Genomic DNA, 20887 nt, shown 5'->3' on the forward strand with positions numbered 1-20887 from the left:
AGCAACAAAGCCCAGACTGTCATGCAGTGTGAAAACAATAGAGGTAAAGTTGGTTTTATATTTGCACATTCGGACTTTGCCCTTAATAATATAATTTCATGAAATAATTATTTGGAAACTCTAAATAGCGAAATCTTATTAGCAGCCAATGACTATCAAAGTACAACATTGCTCACAGTCAAATAATCAGTGTAATGTTGTTTTCAAGTCATACTTGCATGCTAAATCCGATCGAATATTCAAAGTAACATGGTAAACAATATAGAGACGTCTAAATAAACAAATTTGCGAATATAAAACTAACTTTACCAAAACATCGGTGACACGACTACTTTGAAAATCATGCAGTGAACTCAGCAATACAGGTTCTGTCAGGACATTAAAGATATAAAGCTATTGTAGGTAAACTATGGATTCTGTCTGTTTAAAACTGTGACAACAAGCTTTTTCACTTTCGTTTCTGAAGGGTTATGTTGTGCCGAAAATTGTGACCAGGGGGCGCTGTTCCGTGAAATACTCTCTCGGGAACGCCCAGGTCGCTCATGCACGCGATCGTTAACGCACACTCGCGCAGACATTACAAGTGATCAGCGTCGAGCAGTGCTGTAAAGCATGTTAAAATGCTAGATTCAGCAAACATGTTCATATTGAAAAACATATGAAATATATTGGAGAACTTTGATTTACTGAACTATGACTCCTGATCACAGATTTCATCTCTTTCATTTCATCTTTCAATCAGTCTACGGTCAGTTCAGTAAAAACATCCGTCACAAACACTCTGAACAGAGTAGATAAGGACATGCGGGATTTACATTCAATCAAATGACATGCAGAGGGTTACATGCGTGACTTTACCTAAAGCAGTATTAACGCTGGATGTGGAGCAGAAAGTTTAGACGCTGCGCACCTCTTCTTCTTCTGGCTGTGCGTTGAGTCAGAGAGCAGAGTAAAACTGCACACCGCCACCTGCTGTATTGGAGAAAGTAACATCAGTCCTTCAATGTGGATTTCCCTGAATATAAAATGACTGCTTTCGCTGCCTTCTTAAATTACCTAAGGTATTTCAGTTCCTACATAAAGTGAGGATACATTCATTGAGTTTATTCTGTCCTTGTGTTCTCTTTATTTTTTTCTGCAGGAACCTGCTGGTATCCTGTAGGAATTATGAAATCCTGCAGGACAAAATGACAATGTGCAGGCAACTCTACAGGTTTTAGAATCATGCAGTACTTTTTACAGGAATCCTGAAGGATTTATTTTTCCCCCTGCAGGATAGCTGCAGTACTGCAGGAATTATAAAATCCTGTAGGACACATTGACGATATGTGCAGGAATTTCTTACAGATTTCACAGTGGATCCAAGCAAGTGACAAATCCTGCAGGATTTTATAATTCCTGCAGGAGTTATTTGCTGTAATTGGAATGAAAGAAAGAAATTCTGTCACTTGCTGTTAGCAATACAGTATGAGTTCTAACAGATAAACAATACAACAAACAAGCAAAAACTTAATAAATACAGAAATACATAAAAGTATACGAATAGATTATAAACAATTATAGAAATCAACCATTACTATAAACCATTTAAATTATGCATTTGCATTTTACCTTTCATTTCTATACTTTTTTATATAATTTATTAAAATGTGAATCCAGCTATCTATTTTAATTCAACTCCCATCTGTTTCGTTGGATGCAAAAAAATAAAAATACTGCAAGAGGTGAGGCAGTGGTGCAGTAGGTAGTGCTGTCGCCTCACAGCAAGAAATAATAGGAATAATAGGTTTGCTGGTTCGAACCTTGGCTCAGTTGGCGTTTCTGTGTGGAGTTTGTGTGTTTCTGTGTAATGTTCTCCATGCCTTCGCGTGGGTTTCCTCCGGGTGCTCCGGTTTCCCCAACAGTTCAAAGACAAGCGTTACAGGTGAATTGGGTAGACTAATTTGTCCGTAGTGTATGAGTGTGTGTGAATGTGTGTGTGGATGTTTCCCAGATATGGGTTGCGGCTGGAAGGGCATCCGCTGCGTAAAAACTTGCTGGATAAGTTGGCGGTTCATTCCGCTGCGGCGACCCCGGATTAATAAAGGGACTAAACAGACAAGAAAATGAATGAATGAAAGAATGAACAACTGCAAGACTGATCCTTGATGTAGACACATGTTGAACGTATGTCTGTGCATTTCATGAGTTCAACAAGGTCTATCCCTTCTTCTTTTAAAATGTTTGTTGCTGTTATCCCTGATTCTCTGTCTTTTTGACGCAAGCTATTTTATTCTGTGTCCATTGCCTTTTTGTGGCAGCTGGAACTGGTGCCTCTTTTTTAAGTACACTTTTTACTCAATTTTTATCCTTTAAAAAGAAGCAGGTTAGTGTTATTGTTAGTGTGATTGGAAAACATAATGTGTTTTCTGCAATGTTAGAGTAAATTGAATCAGTAAAGTAATATAAACGTGAAACATTTTAAATAAAATGCAAAATTGAAATTAGATTATACATTACTACCAATAACGTATATGTCTATTTTATATAATATATATAATTATATAATTACAATATTTTAAGTTAATATGACTAGGCTCAGGAGTTGTCCTGTTGTGTCACTGCACTAATAATACTCTCATGTGTAACAAACTGTAAATGAAAGGCTTATAGAAATTGTAATCTTTCTGGAGCTAGAACTCTGTCCAAAGTCATTAAACACAGAAACATTATCATAAAAGGTAATATTTAATTACTGGAGCTCTTTATTTAACACTCTAGAATATTCTTTCTGACATGCAGCTAATAGAAAGAGGCCTGTCTAACTGCTGTGTCCTATAATAAAGGCTTTTCAGTGGTTGAGTTTTTGACTTAAACCACACACTCTGTCACTGTTGTGATTGTTGTCAGATAGCTTTAGGTTCTTTTTATTTTGCATGCAGACGAAGTTCCTTCTGCCTCAACTAACAAGCAGTGTAAGAATTTTCTGCACTTTTCCATATTTGAATATTACTCTTGGATCACAAAATCTTTTATCTACATATTTAAATTCTAAAGTAGCTGTATAAGGTCCATCTTCAAAGATAAAGTCACATGAGCATCAACTTAAGGTGAGAAATGTGTATGAAAAATATGTTACACGTTGAAAGGAGTGTGTATAAAGCAGTGTACAAAATCATTCGTTTTATTTCAGGAAATGCAGAAATGAACAGAACAAACTATTTGATTAAACATAGTTTTTTAACTAATTATATATTTTTAGCACTCTTCCATCTGTTTTGTCTGCTTGGGTCACTGAGATTTTCTCTGGGTCAGGCTGCAGGTACGTGTCATCGTATAAGGCAGAAAAGGGTATCTTTTGTCCTCCAGCAAGTAACAATGTAGTGCCCAGTAATGATTCTATTTTATAATACAAATATAATAAAAATAAACATTGTGTTTAGCAACATTTGCTTTATAGTTTTTTTTTTACTATATTTGTGTTATACACTTGAATCATTACTTCCTGAAAATCAGCCATTTAGCCTCAACATAGTGATGAGGTGGGGTGTGTGATGAGCTGGTAAGTGGAAGCAGTAATGAGTTTAATAGTTGAAACACCAAGATTAAGGATAGAAAATTAAGTTGTACCTGCACACTTATACTTTGGACAAATTTTATATTATCAGTGTCTTTAGTGACTGATGGAGCTTTAAAATCGGCTGCAATTAATGCACACAATAGCATTTAGAAACCCTGAAAAAAATATTATATTAAAAAATGTAGGTGTGTGTGCGTGAATGTATATATAAGAACGACGTCCTACATCTTAAATTAAAGATATATTTTCCTACAAAAGACAAAGCTGCCACTTATAATATTATACAGAAAAATGTGAGGGTGCAGAAGGAGAGAAAAAACACAAGATCTGTAAGTGAGATTTGAACTCGCTCCGTTGTGCGCTCCGTTGTTCTTTATCAACGCACTGTCCACTACGCTATTGCCGTGCTCTGAATCATCTGTGTAATGATACGCAGTAATGTATGACCAAGGAACTGTACAAAAGTGTAAAAAACAGTTCAGTGCCAGGCATACTGTACAGGTGGTCATACTGCCACATTGTACAGTTGCCTAAAATGCCCTGACGCAAATACAAAGAGCTGCACTGAATGTTTTTTATGCTAAGCGCAGACCCGCGGTTTGTCACATTTGATTTCAAAAAGGTTTGTTAAATACATTAACATTATGAATTTGGTTATGAAAAAAACTATGCACTTATAACCCTCTCACAACGAAAAAACTTGTATCTGTGTGTCCACATCCATAAATATTCTCATCAAAAGAGCATGCAATGCTCAGTAAACTCTCTGAAACAGACAAACTTTGAAACATAGCAACTTACTTTCTGAACATAACCTGCTCCAGAGCAGGTTATGTTCAGAGAGTAAGTTGCTATGGCTACTTAACATACCCAGAAGTTACTGTCGTAAATTCGACGACTAATCAATTACAAATTATCAGACCAGAGGTTTTGAATATCAGGAAATAGACTTTATTCTCCATAATAAAGCCGAGAAAGAGCAGAGCAGACCCCAGAGCATTCTGAAGTCTCTTCTGGACACCTTCTGAAGTCTCTCCTGCACCTTTTGAAGTATCTGTGTTTGTTACAATTTTTATACAGGATTATTTGACACACCCCTAAGTCTCTTTTTAACTCTTGACCATTTTTGAATAGGTTTTTAGTCTAAGGGGTCCTGCTATTCTTGGCTCTCAGCCCACTAGCTCATGTCAGCAGAGATGTTACAGGTCTATGTCAGCAAAGTATAGATGCAACTTATGCAAAGGAACTAAGTGTTTACATACATTTGTCATGATAGGATAATAACTTGATAATATGTTACTCATTCTAACTTCTGATACAAATACCTTCATACAAGTATTTAACATAAATAATCAGTGCTTTACATATTCAGTTATTCTACACAATCAGTCACTCAGCCTTCTCCTAGTGTTGCTTCTTTAGTGCAGGCACTCTCATCTTACACAGACATATCACTGTATTTTTAACACACGCTGGCATGTTTGCTGCAAACACTACATACATTTTGTGAAGAGAAAATTGACTGCTTTACACTTAGAAAATACTTCACACTGAGAGAATAGAAATCTTCTTCATTACCTCCGATTTTGGAACCAAAGTTGAGGTTATCCACCTACTTACTCTCAAACTTACCCGGGTATGTCACATAACCTGCTTTCTGGAACAGCCCCCTGGTCTATTAGGCTAGTTTAAATATTATTTTAAGATGTCACTATGCAGAGTGAGTGCATTTTCCCTCCTTCTCCTGGTTAAAAGATAAAGCTCTGGAAGTTGACAAAATCAAATAAACCCAGCCTGGTTATGGCGATGTTAAATGATTTGACAATGTTTGATATAAACCGTAAAGTTTACTTTAGTTTGTGATCAACTCTGGAGCAAATGCAGCATAAAGTGTGACGTGCAGCAAACAGCCAATCACAAGACACACAAGTGCAGCAAACAGCCAATTTCAAGACACATGAGAGTCAGTTTGACTAATTTCTCCAGAATCAGTGCAATTCACTTCTTTGTTGCAGATTATAGACATATCATAATATAAAAATATAATGAATCTAAATACATTTACAATCCAGAAATATACACTTCTGATGCAGCAATTGTTCAAGACGGCAATTTATAATATAATATCAGTGCAAATCATTCAACTTATGTTATAGATTTAGCTTCAAAAACAAGCTTTTTATATTAAAGCTAATTTATATGCTTATTTAAATGCAAATTTTCATACAAACAATAATTGGAATTATTAGATAGCTGAAGTGCTTCAGTAGTCTGTTAAGTACTGAAATTAGCATGTAAGCTAACAAATGACTCATGTTCTCATTCACTGAAGACACGGGGTTTCCCATACACAGATTTATTTGTAGTAATATGGGAGTTTTCACATTATTGCATCTTTAAAGGCAACAAGTTGTGTACAGAGAGTGTAATTGTTTTCAGAAAGAAAACTTGTTTATTTTCTCAAATCAGTCCATCAAAATATAAGTGTAGTGTTTTGAAATCAAACTCTTCATTTGTTACCCAAAAACATCAAGAGTTGATCAAGTCAAAATCTCATAATCTGACACAAATCTGATCTGTGGTAACTGGCAAATGGCATTGTCTGAACAGGGCTTCAGGGAGTCTGTATCGGTCGCTCACTGTCATTGCCTTATGGCGAGTTCACACCACATGAGTTTATCCACTAACAAGTTTTGTGAAATTGCAGACAAAAGCACAAAATTGGAGGCAAATCTTTGTTTGTTCAGGCGAGTGACAATCAGACAATGTGAATTATCAAAACCATAATCTAAGGGTGTAGGACAGTGTTCCCTGCATCTCCTCAAATATTTTCTCCTCCCTAATCTTTCTAATTCTCTTTTCAGAGCCGATCATTTGTTTGGTAAATTAATTAACTATTTGCAAATGTGCACTGTGCACAAATATGGTTATCGGTGCATATTATTGTTGAAGCACATTGTTATATTTTGCTGTGTTTGGCTTAACCGTTCTTGTGTGGCTTGCCAATGTATAGATGACTCTAACAGATGAAATAAGGAAGCTGACCAAAGTTCTTACAGGGAGAAGACTTTTATTGAAGACAAAATAATAGTGTAGGTCCTCATCAGTGATGTTAACTCATCCGTCTTCAAGTACCTTAAACCAAAGTACAGTCTGTGAGACACTACTTTATAACAAACGGCATAACTGCATAACCAGGGCCAGCGCGGAGAGAGAGGGCAGCGTCCGCGACACCTGCCTTACCACCCGCGTCCTCAGTTATGTCTGCAACACCTCCCTCACCACCCGCGTCCTCAGTTATATTCGCGCATAGGCGACAGAATAGAGGGCGGTGTCCATGACACATCCCTCAGCACTCGCGCGTCCTCAGTTATATCCGAGCATAGGGCGGCAGAAAAGAGGTACACGATACCTTGCTTCATTTTCATAACCGGTCACTTTCGTTTTCACATTGGGGTTTAGGGCGGCGTGACTGTCCTCTGCCTAGAGCGGCAGTTCAGCTTGATCCGGCCCTGCATGTAACCAATAACTGAGGTAAAAAAAAAAAACTCTGGTTATTTATAGTGAGTTTGGAATCATCTGATTGGTGAATCATGGGTTAGCTAATGCTGGACCAGCTGTGGACAATCATAAGCATGTGATCCTCTCAAAAGTAGTTTATAAAAAAACTTCACTTGAATGAACAGCCAAGCTACATGAAAAAGCTGCTGTTTTGAATATACCTGTGTTTCTGTGGACAAGGCCTCATTTTTCAGGACTCTGCTCTGCATTGTGAAGCTTCAAGTGAGCGCTGAGACTTCTTTTATGGGTAAAGCCCTTTCCAAACTCATTGCATCTAAAACGATTCTCTCTTGAGTGGGTCTTCATGTGTCGCCTAATGTAGTCTTTGCGTGTGAGTTTAATTCCACACTGATCACATGTGAACACTATGGTTCCAGTGTGACCATTCATGTGGTTCATGAGGCTAGATTTGGTTGAGAAGCTCTTTCCACACTGAGCACATGCAAACGGGTTCTCTCCGGTGTGAGTTCTCATGTGGTGTTTGAGTGAGCTTTTATATGTGAAACTTTTACCACACTCTGTGCATGTGTAAGGTTTCTCTCCAGTGTGAATCCTCATGTGGATGTCAAGGTTTTGTTTTTTAACAAAACTTTTCCCACACTGTGTGCAAGTAAATCTTTTCTCTCCAGTGTGAGTTCTCATGTGGACTTCAAGATTGCCATTTTGCTTAAAACTCTTTCCACACTGAGGGCAAGAGTAAGGCCTCTCCTCAGTGTGAATTCGCATGTGCATTATCAAGTTTCCTGCATGATAGAAGCTTTTTCCACACTGTTGGCATGTGTACGGCCTCTCTCCAGTGTGAATTCTCATGTGGGTTTTAAAGTTTTCTTTTTTACAAAAACTCTTTCCACACTGTTCACAGGTGTAAGGCTTCTCCCCAGTGTGAATTCTCATGTGCACTGTTAAGTTTCCTATAGTATAGAAGCTTTTTCCACACTGTTTGCAGGTGCAAGGTTTCTCCCCTGTGTGAACTCTCATGTGAACATCAAGCTTTGGCTTTTGACTAAAAGTCTTTCTACGCTGTTTACTGCTGAAATTACACTTAGATTTGGATTTCCGAGGTCTTCCACGTGATGAAGTCTTTTTAGTCAGTGTGGGTTTTTCATCAGCCATTATGTCTTGATGTTTCTCTTCCATTTCATTGCATTGATGAGTCTCTTCTTTCAGCACCATCAGGTCTTAAAAAACAACAAAAAAGTGAACTTTAGAATGAAGGCTCAAAGCGACAAGCATTAAATGGATATTCACCCACAAATAAAAATAACCAATTAACATTTACTCTCCGTCATGTGGTTTTAAACATTTCCTTTCTTTTGAAACACAAAGGAAGCTTGCATTTTTTTTTACAATATCTTGTGCTCAAAAGAACCAAGGGATAACTTATTAATGGAGAGTAATGGAGAGTTTTTTTTTTTGTTTTTTTTTAACAAGATGTAAAATAAGTCTTTGGTGTTCTCAGAATGTGTCTGAGGTTTCGGCTCAAAATCAGATCATATACCTTGCAGAATATTTCATTTTGGGGGTCAGAGAAAAACCAAGCTGTTTTTGTGCCTGTGGCTTTAAATGCAAATGATCAAATGCACTCGCTTTAGATTACTCAGGTTGTGTTCCCTTATGTGTATCTTCCACTGGATTTAAACATTTGTAACTTGCTTAGAAGACCCGATTGAGACAAATCCTGCATGTTTATAGCTAGTACGCATAATTCAGCTTATATTAGTGAGTTTGCATTATTGTAAATAACTTATGCAAATGTTTCCCAGTACTGGTTTGCAGCTGGACGGTATCCGCTGTTGAAAACATATGCTTGATAAGTTGGGGGTTCATTCCACTGTGGCGACCCCTGATAAATAAAGGGACTAAGCCGAAGGAAAATGAATGAATGAACTTGTGCAAAAGCTTAATGCCACGTTTGCTGTAAACTGTGATGAGGAGATGACATCCCAGGTGAAAAAAATATATAATTAAATGCAATTAAAATAGACTTAAATACCCGCAAATACATTTTTAGTACATTGTTATTTTTTGTGTTAAATAAAAGTTTGATGGTTTTACACTATAAATATACTAAATAAGTATGTTTATACTTCAGTAGGACTTTAGTACACTTGACAAAAGTATACCAAATACGAGTAATACTTAAATAAATTTTTAGTGTACTACAATAAAGTACACTACAGAAAAAAACACCCAAAAGAGTTTTAGTAGTGTGTTTTTCAAAAGTGTGCTTTAAATGCTTTAAACATTAGTTGATTTTTAGTACAATGTTTAAGTTTAACATAAGTTAATACATAAAAAATCTATTAGTAATGTATTATAGTAGAAGTACATTTTCCCAAAAGTTGTACTTAAGAACACTTAATGTGAATGCAATTATCACTAACACTTAAATTGATTTTGAGTGTGGTAATCTTACCAAAACATTATTGTCTTGAAGTATGTGTGTGTTGTGGGTGAAGGAATGATCAGGAAAGCCAATAATGGGCATGCAGAAGGGATGATATGTTTGTGTATATCCAGTGTAGTCAATAATATGATAATCTAAGGAAACATATGTTTTATATTGCATATTCTAAAATTGTTCTGGACTGTTTATCCTTCTACTTAATTATCTTTTGTCTAACCAATTACGTGAGGATGTCTAAACAATCTAATGACAAAGGTTTGTTGACTCTGTTAGCATAAATATCACTGTATCCTGAATGTAAGGAAGGTCGACCTGTGGAGCTCATGGAGAGTGCTGAAGCTGATTTCTTGCTGTCAAAACTACAAAAAAAGTAATTAAATTTCCTTCTATTTTATTTCATTCCTGACTCTTTTTTTTATTCATTGCAACTGGTCTTTCACTGTTCTTAAAATGTACTTAATACTAATTTTTAGTACATTAAATACAAAATTAGTTTGGGAAAATAGAGCACTTTTAATACAGTATTTAGCACACTTTTTTTTTTACAATTTGTATATTCTTTTAATATAGTACTATTATACTTTAAATTAGTCATAAATATATTTAAATGTTTAAAAGTAGGGTTCCAGTGTTTTTCTAGTTGTAACTAAATATATATTTTTAAAAATACAGATATAGTATGTTAAAAGCACATTTTAGATCAATTTCAGTGTGTCTCAAAATAGCACAGTTGAGTGCACTTAGATGGTGTTAAGTTTATCTTAACATATACTTAATACTATCTTTTAGTACATTAAGTACAAAATTAGTGTGCGAAAATAGAGCACTTTTAGTACATTACTGAAAAAAGTGTACTAAGTATACTTGAAGTGCATTTTAGTGCACTTTTTTCTTTTTTTTTACCTGGGCAAGCAAAGAGATCTGCATGCTGTAGGCTATTACATAAATGCGAACTCAACTTTTAATACTGCAGTCACAACATTTGTCATTGAAATAACGCCACAGGTAGTTGGTAGATCTGTGTAAAAAAGGCCTGCCGCTACAGCTGGAAAAAAATCCTAAAGGAAACACTGATATAACTCATGCAAATGCTTCTCAGTACTGGGTTGTAGCTGGAAGGACATCCGCTGTTTAAAACATATGCTAAAAAAGATAGTGGTTCATTCCACTGTGGTAACCCTTGATGAATAAAGGGACTAATGCTGAGTTCAGACTGCATGATTTTCAAAATATTCGTGTTACGGATGTTTTTCACACTGCATGACTATCTGGGTTAGTGTTTTGTCACTGCTTTGTTTACACTGCAAGATGGATTGGCGACAGGGAGTTTTACACTGCATGACTTTACAAAAGGACAATCACAGACAACTTTGTCCAAACTATGTCTCACAGCCAAAAACACGTGGTATATCTTTTGTTATTAACTACATAATGAGAAAGAAGCCTTTAATGGGGTAGAAAATGTATATATTTGCTCCTCTGGCATGGTTTCCGCTACATTAATTCTTCCATGGCGGGGCACCATGACTAAATTCATCCCGCCACGGCTACATTACAGCTTCTCATTCAAAACATTTAATTTTTTTAATAGCCAGTAATAACGTATTAAACGTCAAAACGTATTAAAAGGTTGAGTGAATTATAACAGCGTGAACTTCTCTGTAATCGTAGTAGTGCTGTGTATTATTTGTTTAACCCGTTAAGAATAAGTGCTGACAGACTGACTGGCTGACTGACAGATGCGTGAGGCCAGCAAACACGATCTATAGCCGTTTCACTTTACTTCAGGACGCATTAATATCGTTCTGTAGGTCTATTAGAGACATTCATAAATGTACAAGCAAAGAGATCTGCATGCTGTAGGCTATTACATAAATGTGATCTCGACTTCTAATACTGGGGTCACGACATTTGTCATTGAAATAACACCACAGGTAGTTGGTAGAGCTGTCCAAAAAAGGCCTGCCACTACAGCTGGAAAAAATCCTAGAGGAAACACTGCCTGGGTTGTGAAGGGAACTAGCAATTTCTCTTCAACTTTTTCCTTTTTCGGCCCAGTTGAGCCAAAGGAAAATGAATGAATGAACTAATGCAAATGCTTAATGCCAGTTTGCTGTAAACTGGAGTAATGAGGAGATAGCAAGATGACATACTTTGCAACTTGTTTTCATTCACTTGTACTTTTGTCTTTGTTTTATTGTCTTTGTGCATGTCCCAAGGCTTAGCTGAAGACCTACATGATGACATTTTATATACCTGACAAGATGCAGAAATGCCATCAAAAAAAGGTGACCTGCTGTTTGTCTAATCAGGGACAGTGACAACATAAATATACAAATAATAATGTTTACCCGGTGGTTGGGAATGTGTAATGTCTGTTAATGAACATCTAGGATTATTTGTTAGCCCCTGGTATAGCATGAGGAGAGTGGAACGTGCTTACAGATAACCAAGGATTTTGTTATTCAGAGTGGGAATGACCCAGGATTCTCCATTTGAAGTGTGAAAAGCCCTAAGAATACTCAGCATCAGTTCTCAGCATAAACAGAGCACAAAGACAAACAGCGACATACAAAAATTGTCAATCATGTCATAGCAGTGACCTGATCTCATATGCTAATGTTTTAGAACTTCCAATTCAAGTGCCTCTTGGAGAAATGACCAGGAATAATAAATGGCAGAAAACTAACACTACTTGCTCTGCAAACAAGTGTGTTCATGACTATACATACAAACAAAAATAATAAAAATAGAAATTTTGACTTTGCAACATTAAGCAGCATTAGGCAAGGGCTAGTATAAGATTCTAATTCTAATAACCTTGAATAAAAATATCAGTTTCATGGTACTGTGATTACTGCTCTAAAATGAATATTTTTTAATATGTCTGGGTAAAAAAACAAACAGTTTTCCCCTTTGAACACAATGTATTTTCTTTTGAGAAACTTTAAAATTATTTTGGAGCAGTAAACATGTCAGGCTGAATAATTCTAATAAATCATTGACTTTTGCTGTCTTCATTAGTTTTAGAAACACAGATTAATTATAAAATGGCATCTTTTGATATCTTTTCTGCTGGAGATACTGTTGTCCTGAAAAACTTAAAACATAAAAACCTTACATATACAGTAGTAATGATATAGCAGAATATTTTGTCAGCTTTATACCTTGAAAATTGTTATCGTCCCATGCCTTAGCAGCATAACACTGTTTTTAGGATCTAAAAATTAATTCTTTAAATAAAGTCTCAAGCAAAAAGATTCCAATGTCTGCTGGTACACTGTTAAAAATTGTCCCGTTAAAAAACAGTAAAATACTGGCAGCTGCAGTTGCCAGCAATGTACTGTTATTTTACAGTATGTTGCTGTAAAAATACATGGACTACATTGATTTACACAATACTCAAGTGAACTCATTTTGCTCACTGAAAGCAACTGCCTCAACTTGGTCAACTGCTGAATGAGTTTATGAAGTAATGTGCTATATATGCTTAGAAGCATACTTATAATGATAACTTGTTTTAGTTAATTAGAAAAGTTCGGTTTAACTCTAATGTCTTATTTTTCACAACAGCACACATACATGTAAATCTGGAATCACCAGAGAGATTCTGACTGCATCAGCAACTAAACAGCCGCTATATTTAAATAGAGAAACATGCAGAATAACATCAGCAGTTCATTGTTCATCTTTAACTCATACACTGGCTCTACTCTCCTCCACAACGGTGACAGACAGAAGAAATTAGCTTCAGGTTTTACAGTAAAATACTGTTTTTTCCTTGATTTAACGGTAATCTACTGGCAGCTGTGGTTGCCAGCAATATACTGTTTTTTTACAGTCTACTTCCGTTGTGTAAATTAACAGTATATTACTGTTAAAATACATTTTTACACTGTGTTTTTACCTCTCACACCTTTAACCCTTTAAACCCCAGAGCATATACTTCAATTTTAATTGAAGTGTCCACACTACTGAGTGTTCAAGAAACATGTAGCAAAGCTGAAGTAAATTCATTAATTAACTGACTAATTAAATGATAATTGAGGATTAACAATGAACAAATGAAGAAATACTAAAGGGAAAAAAACAAGAACAGAACATACAAAACTTTAGTCACAGCTTTATAATGAAATAACCTGAAGAACAACAAATGATTAAATCATTTAAATGATCAGCGGATGATTAAACAACTCTACAAACATCCTCACCAGCTACACTTATTACTTAATACATGTATTTTTGTATAACATCTACTAAAGTTCTTCTTAACAAAAAGTTAAAGTTTTACGTCACCATCATGGAGAACAGAGTTTGCTTTAGTTGGGCTCTTAGCCCTGTCATTTTTAACATTTATATATCTTGGCTGCTGCAATTGTTAAGAACTTTGTTTAAAAAGCTCCTTTGTTGTGGCAAGCCAGCCAAAAACCTAAATAAGATCTGGTGATGTTCATGTTGCTATTAAATGGCAGAGTCTGTTCTCATTTAGTATTATAAAATTTACTGCTCCTATTCAATGTTAAATCTATTGTTTTACATTGTATGTCTATATATGGCAATGATTTCTGGAAGTTTTTAAGAATATCTTGGACAATAACACTGCTCTATGGTGTGAATCGCACTCAAAGAGACATCAATAATCAGCATATGAACCTCAATAATGGTGACAACTAACAAAATTAACAGTTTAACTGTTCAATTTAACGCAACCGAAAGTCTAAACATAAACAACAGCAGAATCAAACACAAATAAAGAAAACTGTTAGACCATTATACAACATTTGTTTATACCGCAATGCATGCTGGGATATTTGTACCGTACCACTCCCAGCATGCATTGCAGCATGAAACATTTGAGATGTTACCATTGTTGAGATACAAGGTCAGATTCATCAGGTCTGAGTGTGTATTTGTCATAACTGAACTGTTTTTATATATTATTTCTTAACTGTTAAGTAATTACAGAGGTATCTTTTCTGTTTCCACTTCTCATTATTTAAATCAATAGCTGCAACTAAGCATAAAATCTATTGCATGAGACCCTTCTTCCAGATTTATAACAAAAACAATTATCAGAACTAATTTCAGACAAATAGATTTCTCTATTTATTGACTTTCCAACTTGATTGCTATAATACAAGCATTTTGTTAACTCTTTATTATAGTAATTGGAGAGTCTGAATTAATAAGTTCAAGGGTGAAGAGCCCAACTAAACCAGCCCCTCACTCCATTACGGTGACACAAAAAACACCTTAATTTCTGTTGGATCTCAATGAGAATAGTATGGAAGTCAAATCAGTCAGTAATAAGTGTGTGTCTGCTGTTGTTTGTAGAGTTGTTTAATGATCCTCTGCTGAGACTGAAGCTGTTTTATTTTATTTGATTTTATTTAATGTTGTAACTCAAGTCACTGTTTGTGTTTCTTGTTTATTTTCTTCAGTAATTGAGATTATTAACAGCAGGTGTTCATCAGTGTCTGAATTCACTCATTAGTGTTCATTAAAACTGTCAGGTGAACTATATTAGTTAACTAGTGTATGAAATAGTGAACAAGGACACAAAGTGTGATTTTAAACACAGACTTCAAAACATCGAATCTGAACTCTGTTAGCTCACAGTTTTCTGCAGTTGGTTACTTTCTCGAAAACAAAAATGTTACCCAGAATGCACTGTTTTTAACAGAATATTACTGTTTTAGTTAAAAAACATTATTTTACCGTAGAATCTGACCGTTTTTTAACAGCAATTTTTTACAGTGTACACAAAGAATATGGTCAAAATTCTAATAAACTTTACACTCAAATGTTTGCATATCATCAGCATGCTGTAATCCATTTCTTAAGCAGAAAAAGTCATTTTTAGACTAGTTTGTTGGCCAGTTGTAGTCAGTGCAATGCTAAACGTTATTGTTCTACTATAATTTGTTTATTTTGCCTCATGTTGTCCCAAAACATCATCAATATAGTTTACTGTACAATGTTTTATAATAATTAATTATTTTAGTGTCCATTTCATTCAGCATGTTTAAAATTGTGGGCATCCACGTTTTTGACATGCTTTAAACCAGGGTTTCTGCAGGTTTCACCAAGTTAAATTTAGGACTTTTTAAGACCATTATGAGTGAAAATTTATACTCATGAAGGGCTAAAAGCTAAGGAATTTTTCAAATGGCCCAGATGAAAATGGTTTTTATTTGCCCTTAAAGAATATTATGATTTTAATACATTTAATAATACAATAATAAATGAATAATATAAAATTACAATATTTTAGATATTTCTTAGCAAAAGATTTTAAATATTGTGTAAAAATAAGCCTTTACTTGTATCCATACACTTTTTCCCAACATAAACTTTGAAAAAATACAAAAAAAATTAACAAATGTTTTAAAAGTTTTTAAAACCATAATAAACTAAATCTATGCACAACAATCTGTCCAGGTCAATGTCCTCAGCAGTAAATACACGGATCACATTTAAACAAATGTTATTGTAAAAGAAATAATTAAACTATTATGATAAACAGAGTAAAAATGTCCTTTTTTAATTAAAAAGTTGAAAGTTTTATTGAGATGGATTGTTGGTGATTGTATGGGTTTTGGCCAGATTGGGTAGTAAATCATGAACAAAGGAAAATGAATTTTTGTTTTAAAAAGATTTAAGACCTACAACACAATATTTCAGAAAAATTTAAGACTTTTTAAGGCCTAAAATTTAGATTTTGGAATTTAAGACATTTTATGATTCGCGGAAACCCTGTTTAAATACAATAGCCCTGGTAATTAGTTATTATAATAATGTGGTTCTAACTCTGATACTATAAGTAACAACCAGTAACAACTACTAGAAACAAGTTTAAACCCATAAAGAATTTGGTAAAAAAAAAAAAGGAATTTACAATAATACATAAAATAATGACAAAAGACATGAGAACAAGTAACAAGAAAGAAACTTATTCCTGTCTTTATATAAGTGCTTATGTGCATTTAGGAGAACTAGGCAGTACACTCAGGGCTGCAAGATGGATTTAATTTAGTATTCTTATTATTAAAATATATCTGAATGAGGATCAAATGACTGAGTTGGTCTTTGAGAATAAAAACGAACCTGTTTGTTCCAGCAGATCTTCCTGTTTGACTGTGAATGTTTCTTCAATCTTCAAATCTTCACTCTCCTCTTTAATAAACGCCATCTTTATAACAGTGTGGAGATCAGTCGCTCAAGCAGGAGTTTTTCTCTGTGTTTGGACACTTTATCCTGTTTAAAATAAAAAAAAAACATTGAACAGAAACAAAATAACTTCTCTTTAAAAGTGTCTTCATATGAGTAATCAACAAAAAGAAATCGGGTAAAACGTTTCTTTAAAACACTTATTACACACTTTATCCAAACAATAGCTCTCAAATAATGAGAGATTATAGATTATAGAAATAGTATGTTGTATAAAAAGGTAAAATAATATTTCCAACAGCAGGAACATAATTTAAAATCGTCTAAAAAACCTAAAACTTCAGAACTTTAACTTTTAATTGGTTTATATCTGTAAACGTTTTAAAACAAACCTTACTCCAGTTGAACCATAGCGCAGATGCGGCGCCGCCTGATGACGTCACAGGCTACGCCAAAATAAAAGTCTTTTTTTTTTTGTTTAGCTTTTTTGCCACTTACTGTTGCATTCATGACTTATTGATACATTTCGCCCATCTTTTTCTCTTTACACTATATCTGCTCTCTCTCTCTGTCTCTCTCTCTCTTTCTCACACACAAACCTTCCCAGATAGCAAACCAATGTTGATTCAACGTCGAATAAGGGGTTCGGGGGAGAAGAGACTTTCCTGAGGTACATTTAAAGTGCTTTTAAAACGTATAAAATGGCAAGAAATATAATAATAATAAATAATAATAATAATCTCACAATTATTAAGAGAGGAAATAGCTATGAAAGGAAAATAGATTATTGTAGCCACACTGTTTGTTTTGTGTCTACACAAATCCATTTTGTTAAAGGGGTGGTCCAGAATGTTATTTTTAAGGCTTGGTTGTGTTAATAAGATGCAAAGCAATGTGTGCTCATGTTTAACTTGAAGGAAATCGTGTTATTTTTTCATAAATCTCACTTTGATTATACACAGCTACTCAGCTAACATGAAAACGACTGTCATATTTCCTAGTTTCTCTAAAAGGCCCACCCTCAAGTGACTCTGATTGGTCATCATCATAATATGCTGTGATTCGCCGATCGGCTCCACGTCACGCCCTGACAAGCACGCGCGTTTTGTGTAATCAGTCAGTCAGTCAACACGTGTCTGTAACGAGTGAAAATGGGATGCGGCTCCTTTAACTGTTTCTGTGCCTTTTAGTGTGTTTATGCGTGTATACGATGAAGTATCTGTAACACGAGAAGCGCATGTGCGCGGGAGAGATTTTTATTGTTCTTTTTCTCTCATGCTCGGATTAAGTTATTTTCTATGGTGACAGAATAAAGCACAAGATGTGAGATGAGACCTTTGTGAGCCTGGATTGATTTGTTTTTGATGTTACACTCCAGTTGGGAAATCATTGCTGTATTTTTTTTAAATCAACGCGTTACAGGACGTCTTTCATGCATATGCGGAATATGCCTGTGTAAGTAACATGAATCGTTCACATATCTTTTGCGACTTTATTGTCCGAGTTGTAAAACGCATAGCAAAGCTGCCTATAGAGAGAAACTGCCGTCTCCCACAGAGAGACGCAGGTGCTGGCCAAGAGTGCGTGTATGTGTATGTGTGCGTTTACAGCCGTTTGATAAATATAGATTTGTAACGTTAGCTAAGTCGTTAGCGGTTACCATAATTTCCCGTTGTTTACATCTTTGCTACAACACACCGTTAAAGTTAGACACTGTACATGTCATGATCAATTTTAACAAATAAAAACACTTACAGGTCATGACTCAGAGTTCACAGCGTCTCCTTGCTCCATCTTTGAGGAGATTTTAACTGAATCCAGCACTGAACTGGGAGAGATTCTGGAAGCTGTGTTTTGTCAAATCATGCTTGCTGTGTATTTTATAGTTCTCTGGAACATAATTAATATTGAACTGTAAGCACTTCTGTGTTTGGGTCGTGTCATTTGGAAGCCCAACAACAGAAACAGAACAGCTCTGTGGAAACAGCAGGATGGCATTTCTCTCTCTGCAGTAACGTTACAGCGCCTATGGCCACGGCCTTTACCTGCGCAGTGTGGGATGCGCAATAACGAACTTTTGTGATCTCACAGGGGGCGGAAGTATTTTTTGTAGTCCCCAAAATTCGTTAATTGTAGGCGTTGCTAAGCTAACTCTGTACAAATCAAGGTCTCCCTTTGCATTAAACTTTGAATATTTTACATTCAGAGATGCTGTTTATGTTCACACAGCTACATTACACATCAACTGAAGTTTAAAATATAATATCGTAGTGGACCACCCCTTTAAATGTGTGTGCTGTTCTAATCAGACCCTCATACATACTAAATATTATACAAGCTGTGCTAGACTTCATAAAGAAAGATTAGAGCATAGTTGTGAAAGCAGTAATTTAATTTTTGAAAATCAAATTGAGGTCTATGAAACTGATTTTACCAAACTGTAAAAATATTATTATAATACTCACTCCTGTACAGCAGGTGGCGGTATTCAGCTTTACGCTGCTCTCTAACTCGCCACACAACCACAAGAAGAAAAGAAGAGCTTATCCAGGTATGTGTTTCTTGTCTTCTCCGTGTCCAGCGTTTATAATAGAGCAGCAGTTTGTTTTACATTCGCACATTCTGACTTTCTTCTTAATAATATAATTTCATGAAAGTATTATTTTCAAACTCTAAATAGCGAAATCATATTAGCAGCCAATGACTATCAATGTACAACATTGTTCACAGTTTAATAAACAGTGTTTTCAAGTCATGCTTGCATCCTAATTCTGATCGTATATTTAAAAGTAACATAATAAACAATATAGAGACTTCTAAATGAACGAATATGCGAATATAAAACCAACTTTACCTCTATCTCATTGTTTCCTTAAAGCTCTGCTAATATTTGCATTGGTGGTGTTTTAGCTGCAGTATGGCAGAGGAGCGAGTAAAGGACTCTCTCTCAGAGAAACACAGGTATTGACTCTGTTTTTACACCATTATTTCAATACTTTCTCAGAAAAACAAAGACCAACAACAATGTTATATGTGTTGCTGTTGCCTGATCACATGATGGCCAAAGCTTCAGTTTACAGCTTCAGGAAACGTGTTTAGATCATTCTAGATTACAGACAGCTCGATCTGGTGTCATATTTACCAGAGCTGAATATGTGTCATGCAGAAAGTTTCAGCTTATAGAGGACAGGAAATGAAAATCAACTAGAACTTCATTTAATAAAAAAGGTGCATGTTAAGCTTACAGTTCAGATTATATTAATTTCTATAGATACAAAGTAATGTTTTGTGTTTTAGATTTCCTCATCTGGTTTCTGTGTTGAGTTTTTTTACTTAACAGTTTCCATTACAGGGTTTAAGAGTCAAATGTGTTTTTAAATGAAGCTGAAATTGTGCAGAATGAGAAAGCAGCACATCAGTCGTCTCTTTAGCCATGATTCCTGTATAGCAGACCTGATGAGCCAGACCGTCAGCCAACTATTAGTTTGCACTAAATTAAACTACACAAACTCGAATTTGGCTGATAAACTCTTTTAAAGGAGACTGAAGTTTCACCTGCAGTTTATTCCTCTGGTGTGTTTGTGTCTTCAGTGTGAGATCAGGATCATCTGTTTCTCTGAAGAGTTACTGGTCTAAAGATTATCATCTACCAAACCTCAGTGAGGAAACACCATCATCTGTTAAAAGGTATTTTATGTTTTACATTATTTGTCACACATGGACTGTTTCAGTATTCATCAAGACATTTTTATTTGTTACATAATGCTTTATATGTGAGAAACATGAGAACAGTGTTATATAATTTTCTGACTTGAATTCTTCTAAATGTATTTATCCATGCTCCTGATAAGGACAAATGTCTTTAAAAAAATTTGAAAAAACTCTGGTAGTAAAATGTCCTTCTTTTCATGATGAGTTATGAGTCAAAAGATCAGACAAAAGATTCATCTGCAGCATCCATTAAATAAAAATACAAAAAGACATGACAAAGATCAGAGCGAAAACAAGATAATCCAAGAAACAAGGTGGCAGACAAATGGCAAAAATATAACAATGACAATATAAGGAACAAATATAATCCACAGAGCAGAGAGACAGAGATACAAACACAATTGTCCTTATTAATCAGTCCAACACTGAAACAAATGCAGATCTGAGCACAAAAATCAGCTTATGACAAGGTTCATGTG

The 20887-nt window shown here is 35.1% G+C and overlaps 3 protein-coding genes across 21 annotated transcripts in view; 1 reads left to right on the forward strand and 2 right to left on the reverse strand.

Annotated features, from left to right (window-relative positions):
- Positions 1-933, reverse strand: part of si:ch211-226o13.1 — a 34858-nt gene extending 33925 nt beyond the window's left edge. For both annotated transcript variants that reach the window (XM_088649647.1, NM_001445231.1), the window contains exon 1: positions 859-933. The gene's annotated coding sequence lies outside the window, so the exon portion shown is untranslated. The remainder of the gene's footprint in view (positions 1-858) is intronic.
- Positions 934-5899: 4966 nt separating this feature from the next.
- si:ch211-226o13.2 lies at positions 5900-18980 on the reverse strand. 4 transcript variants are annotated; one of them, XR_015484166.1, is made up of 4 exons: positions 17090-17145; positions 16635-16784; positions 7061-8298; positions 5900-6398 (listed from the first exon to the last, which is right to left on the reverse strand). XR_015484166.1 is itself a non-coding variant. In XM_088650600.1 (4 exons), the coding sequence occupies exons 2-3, from the start codon at positions 16717-16719 to the stop codon at positions 7304-7306; spliced, it is 1080 nt and encodes a 359-aa protein (XP_088506726.1). In that variant the 5' UTR covers positions 16720-16784; positions 18453-18980; the 3' UTR covers positions 6610-7088; positions 7282-7303. The 4 variants fall into 4 exon arrangements, 3 of the variants coding, with proteins under 3 accessions (XP_088506726.1, XP_088506725.1, XP_087106430.1); XM_088650600.1 differs by lacking the exons at positions 5900-6398; positions 17090-17145 and adding an exon at positions 18453-18980 and having other exon boundaries at positions 6610-7088; positions 7282-8298; XM_088650599.1 differs by lacking the exon at positions 5900-6398 and having other exon boundaries at positions 6610-7088; positions 7282-8298.
- Positions 17886-20887, forward strand: part of LOC101885873 (NLR family CARD domain-containing protein 3) — a 36564-nt gene continuing 33562 nt past the window's right edge. For 8 of the 15 annotated variants that reach the window (XR_015484000.1, XM_087249802.2, XM_087249807.2 and 5 more), the window contains exons 1-4: positions 17886-18152; positions 19173-19248; positions 19608-19658; positions 20289-20384. Coding sequence is in view for 11 of the 15 variants with exons in the window: in XM_087249802.2 (XP_087105928.1) it covers positions 19615-19658; positions 20289-20384 (140 nt within the window). In the remaining 4 variants the exon portion in view is untranslated. The remainder of the gene's footprint in view (positions 18153-19172; positions 19249-19607; positions 19659-20288; positions 20385-20887) is intronic. The other 7 variants (XR_015484001.1, XM_087249803.2, XM_087249810.2 and 4 more) reach the window with 1 other exon arrangement.

This window comes from Danio rerio, chromosome 4 (assembly GCF_052040795.2).
Source record: "Danio rerio strain M-AB ecotype USA chromosome 4, GRCz13ab, whole genome shotgun sequence".
NCBI lineage: Eukaryota > Metazoa > Chordata > Actinopteri > Cypriniformes > Danionidae > Danio > Danio rerio.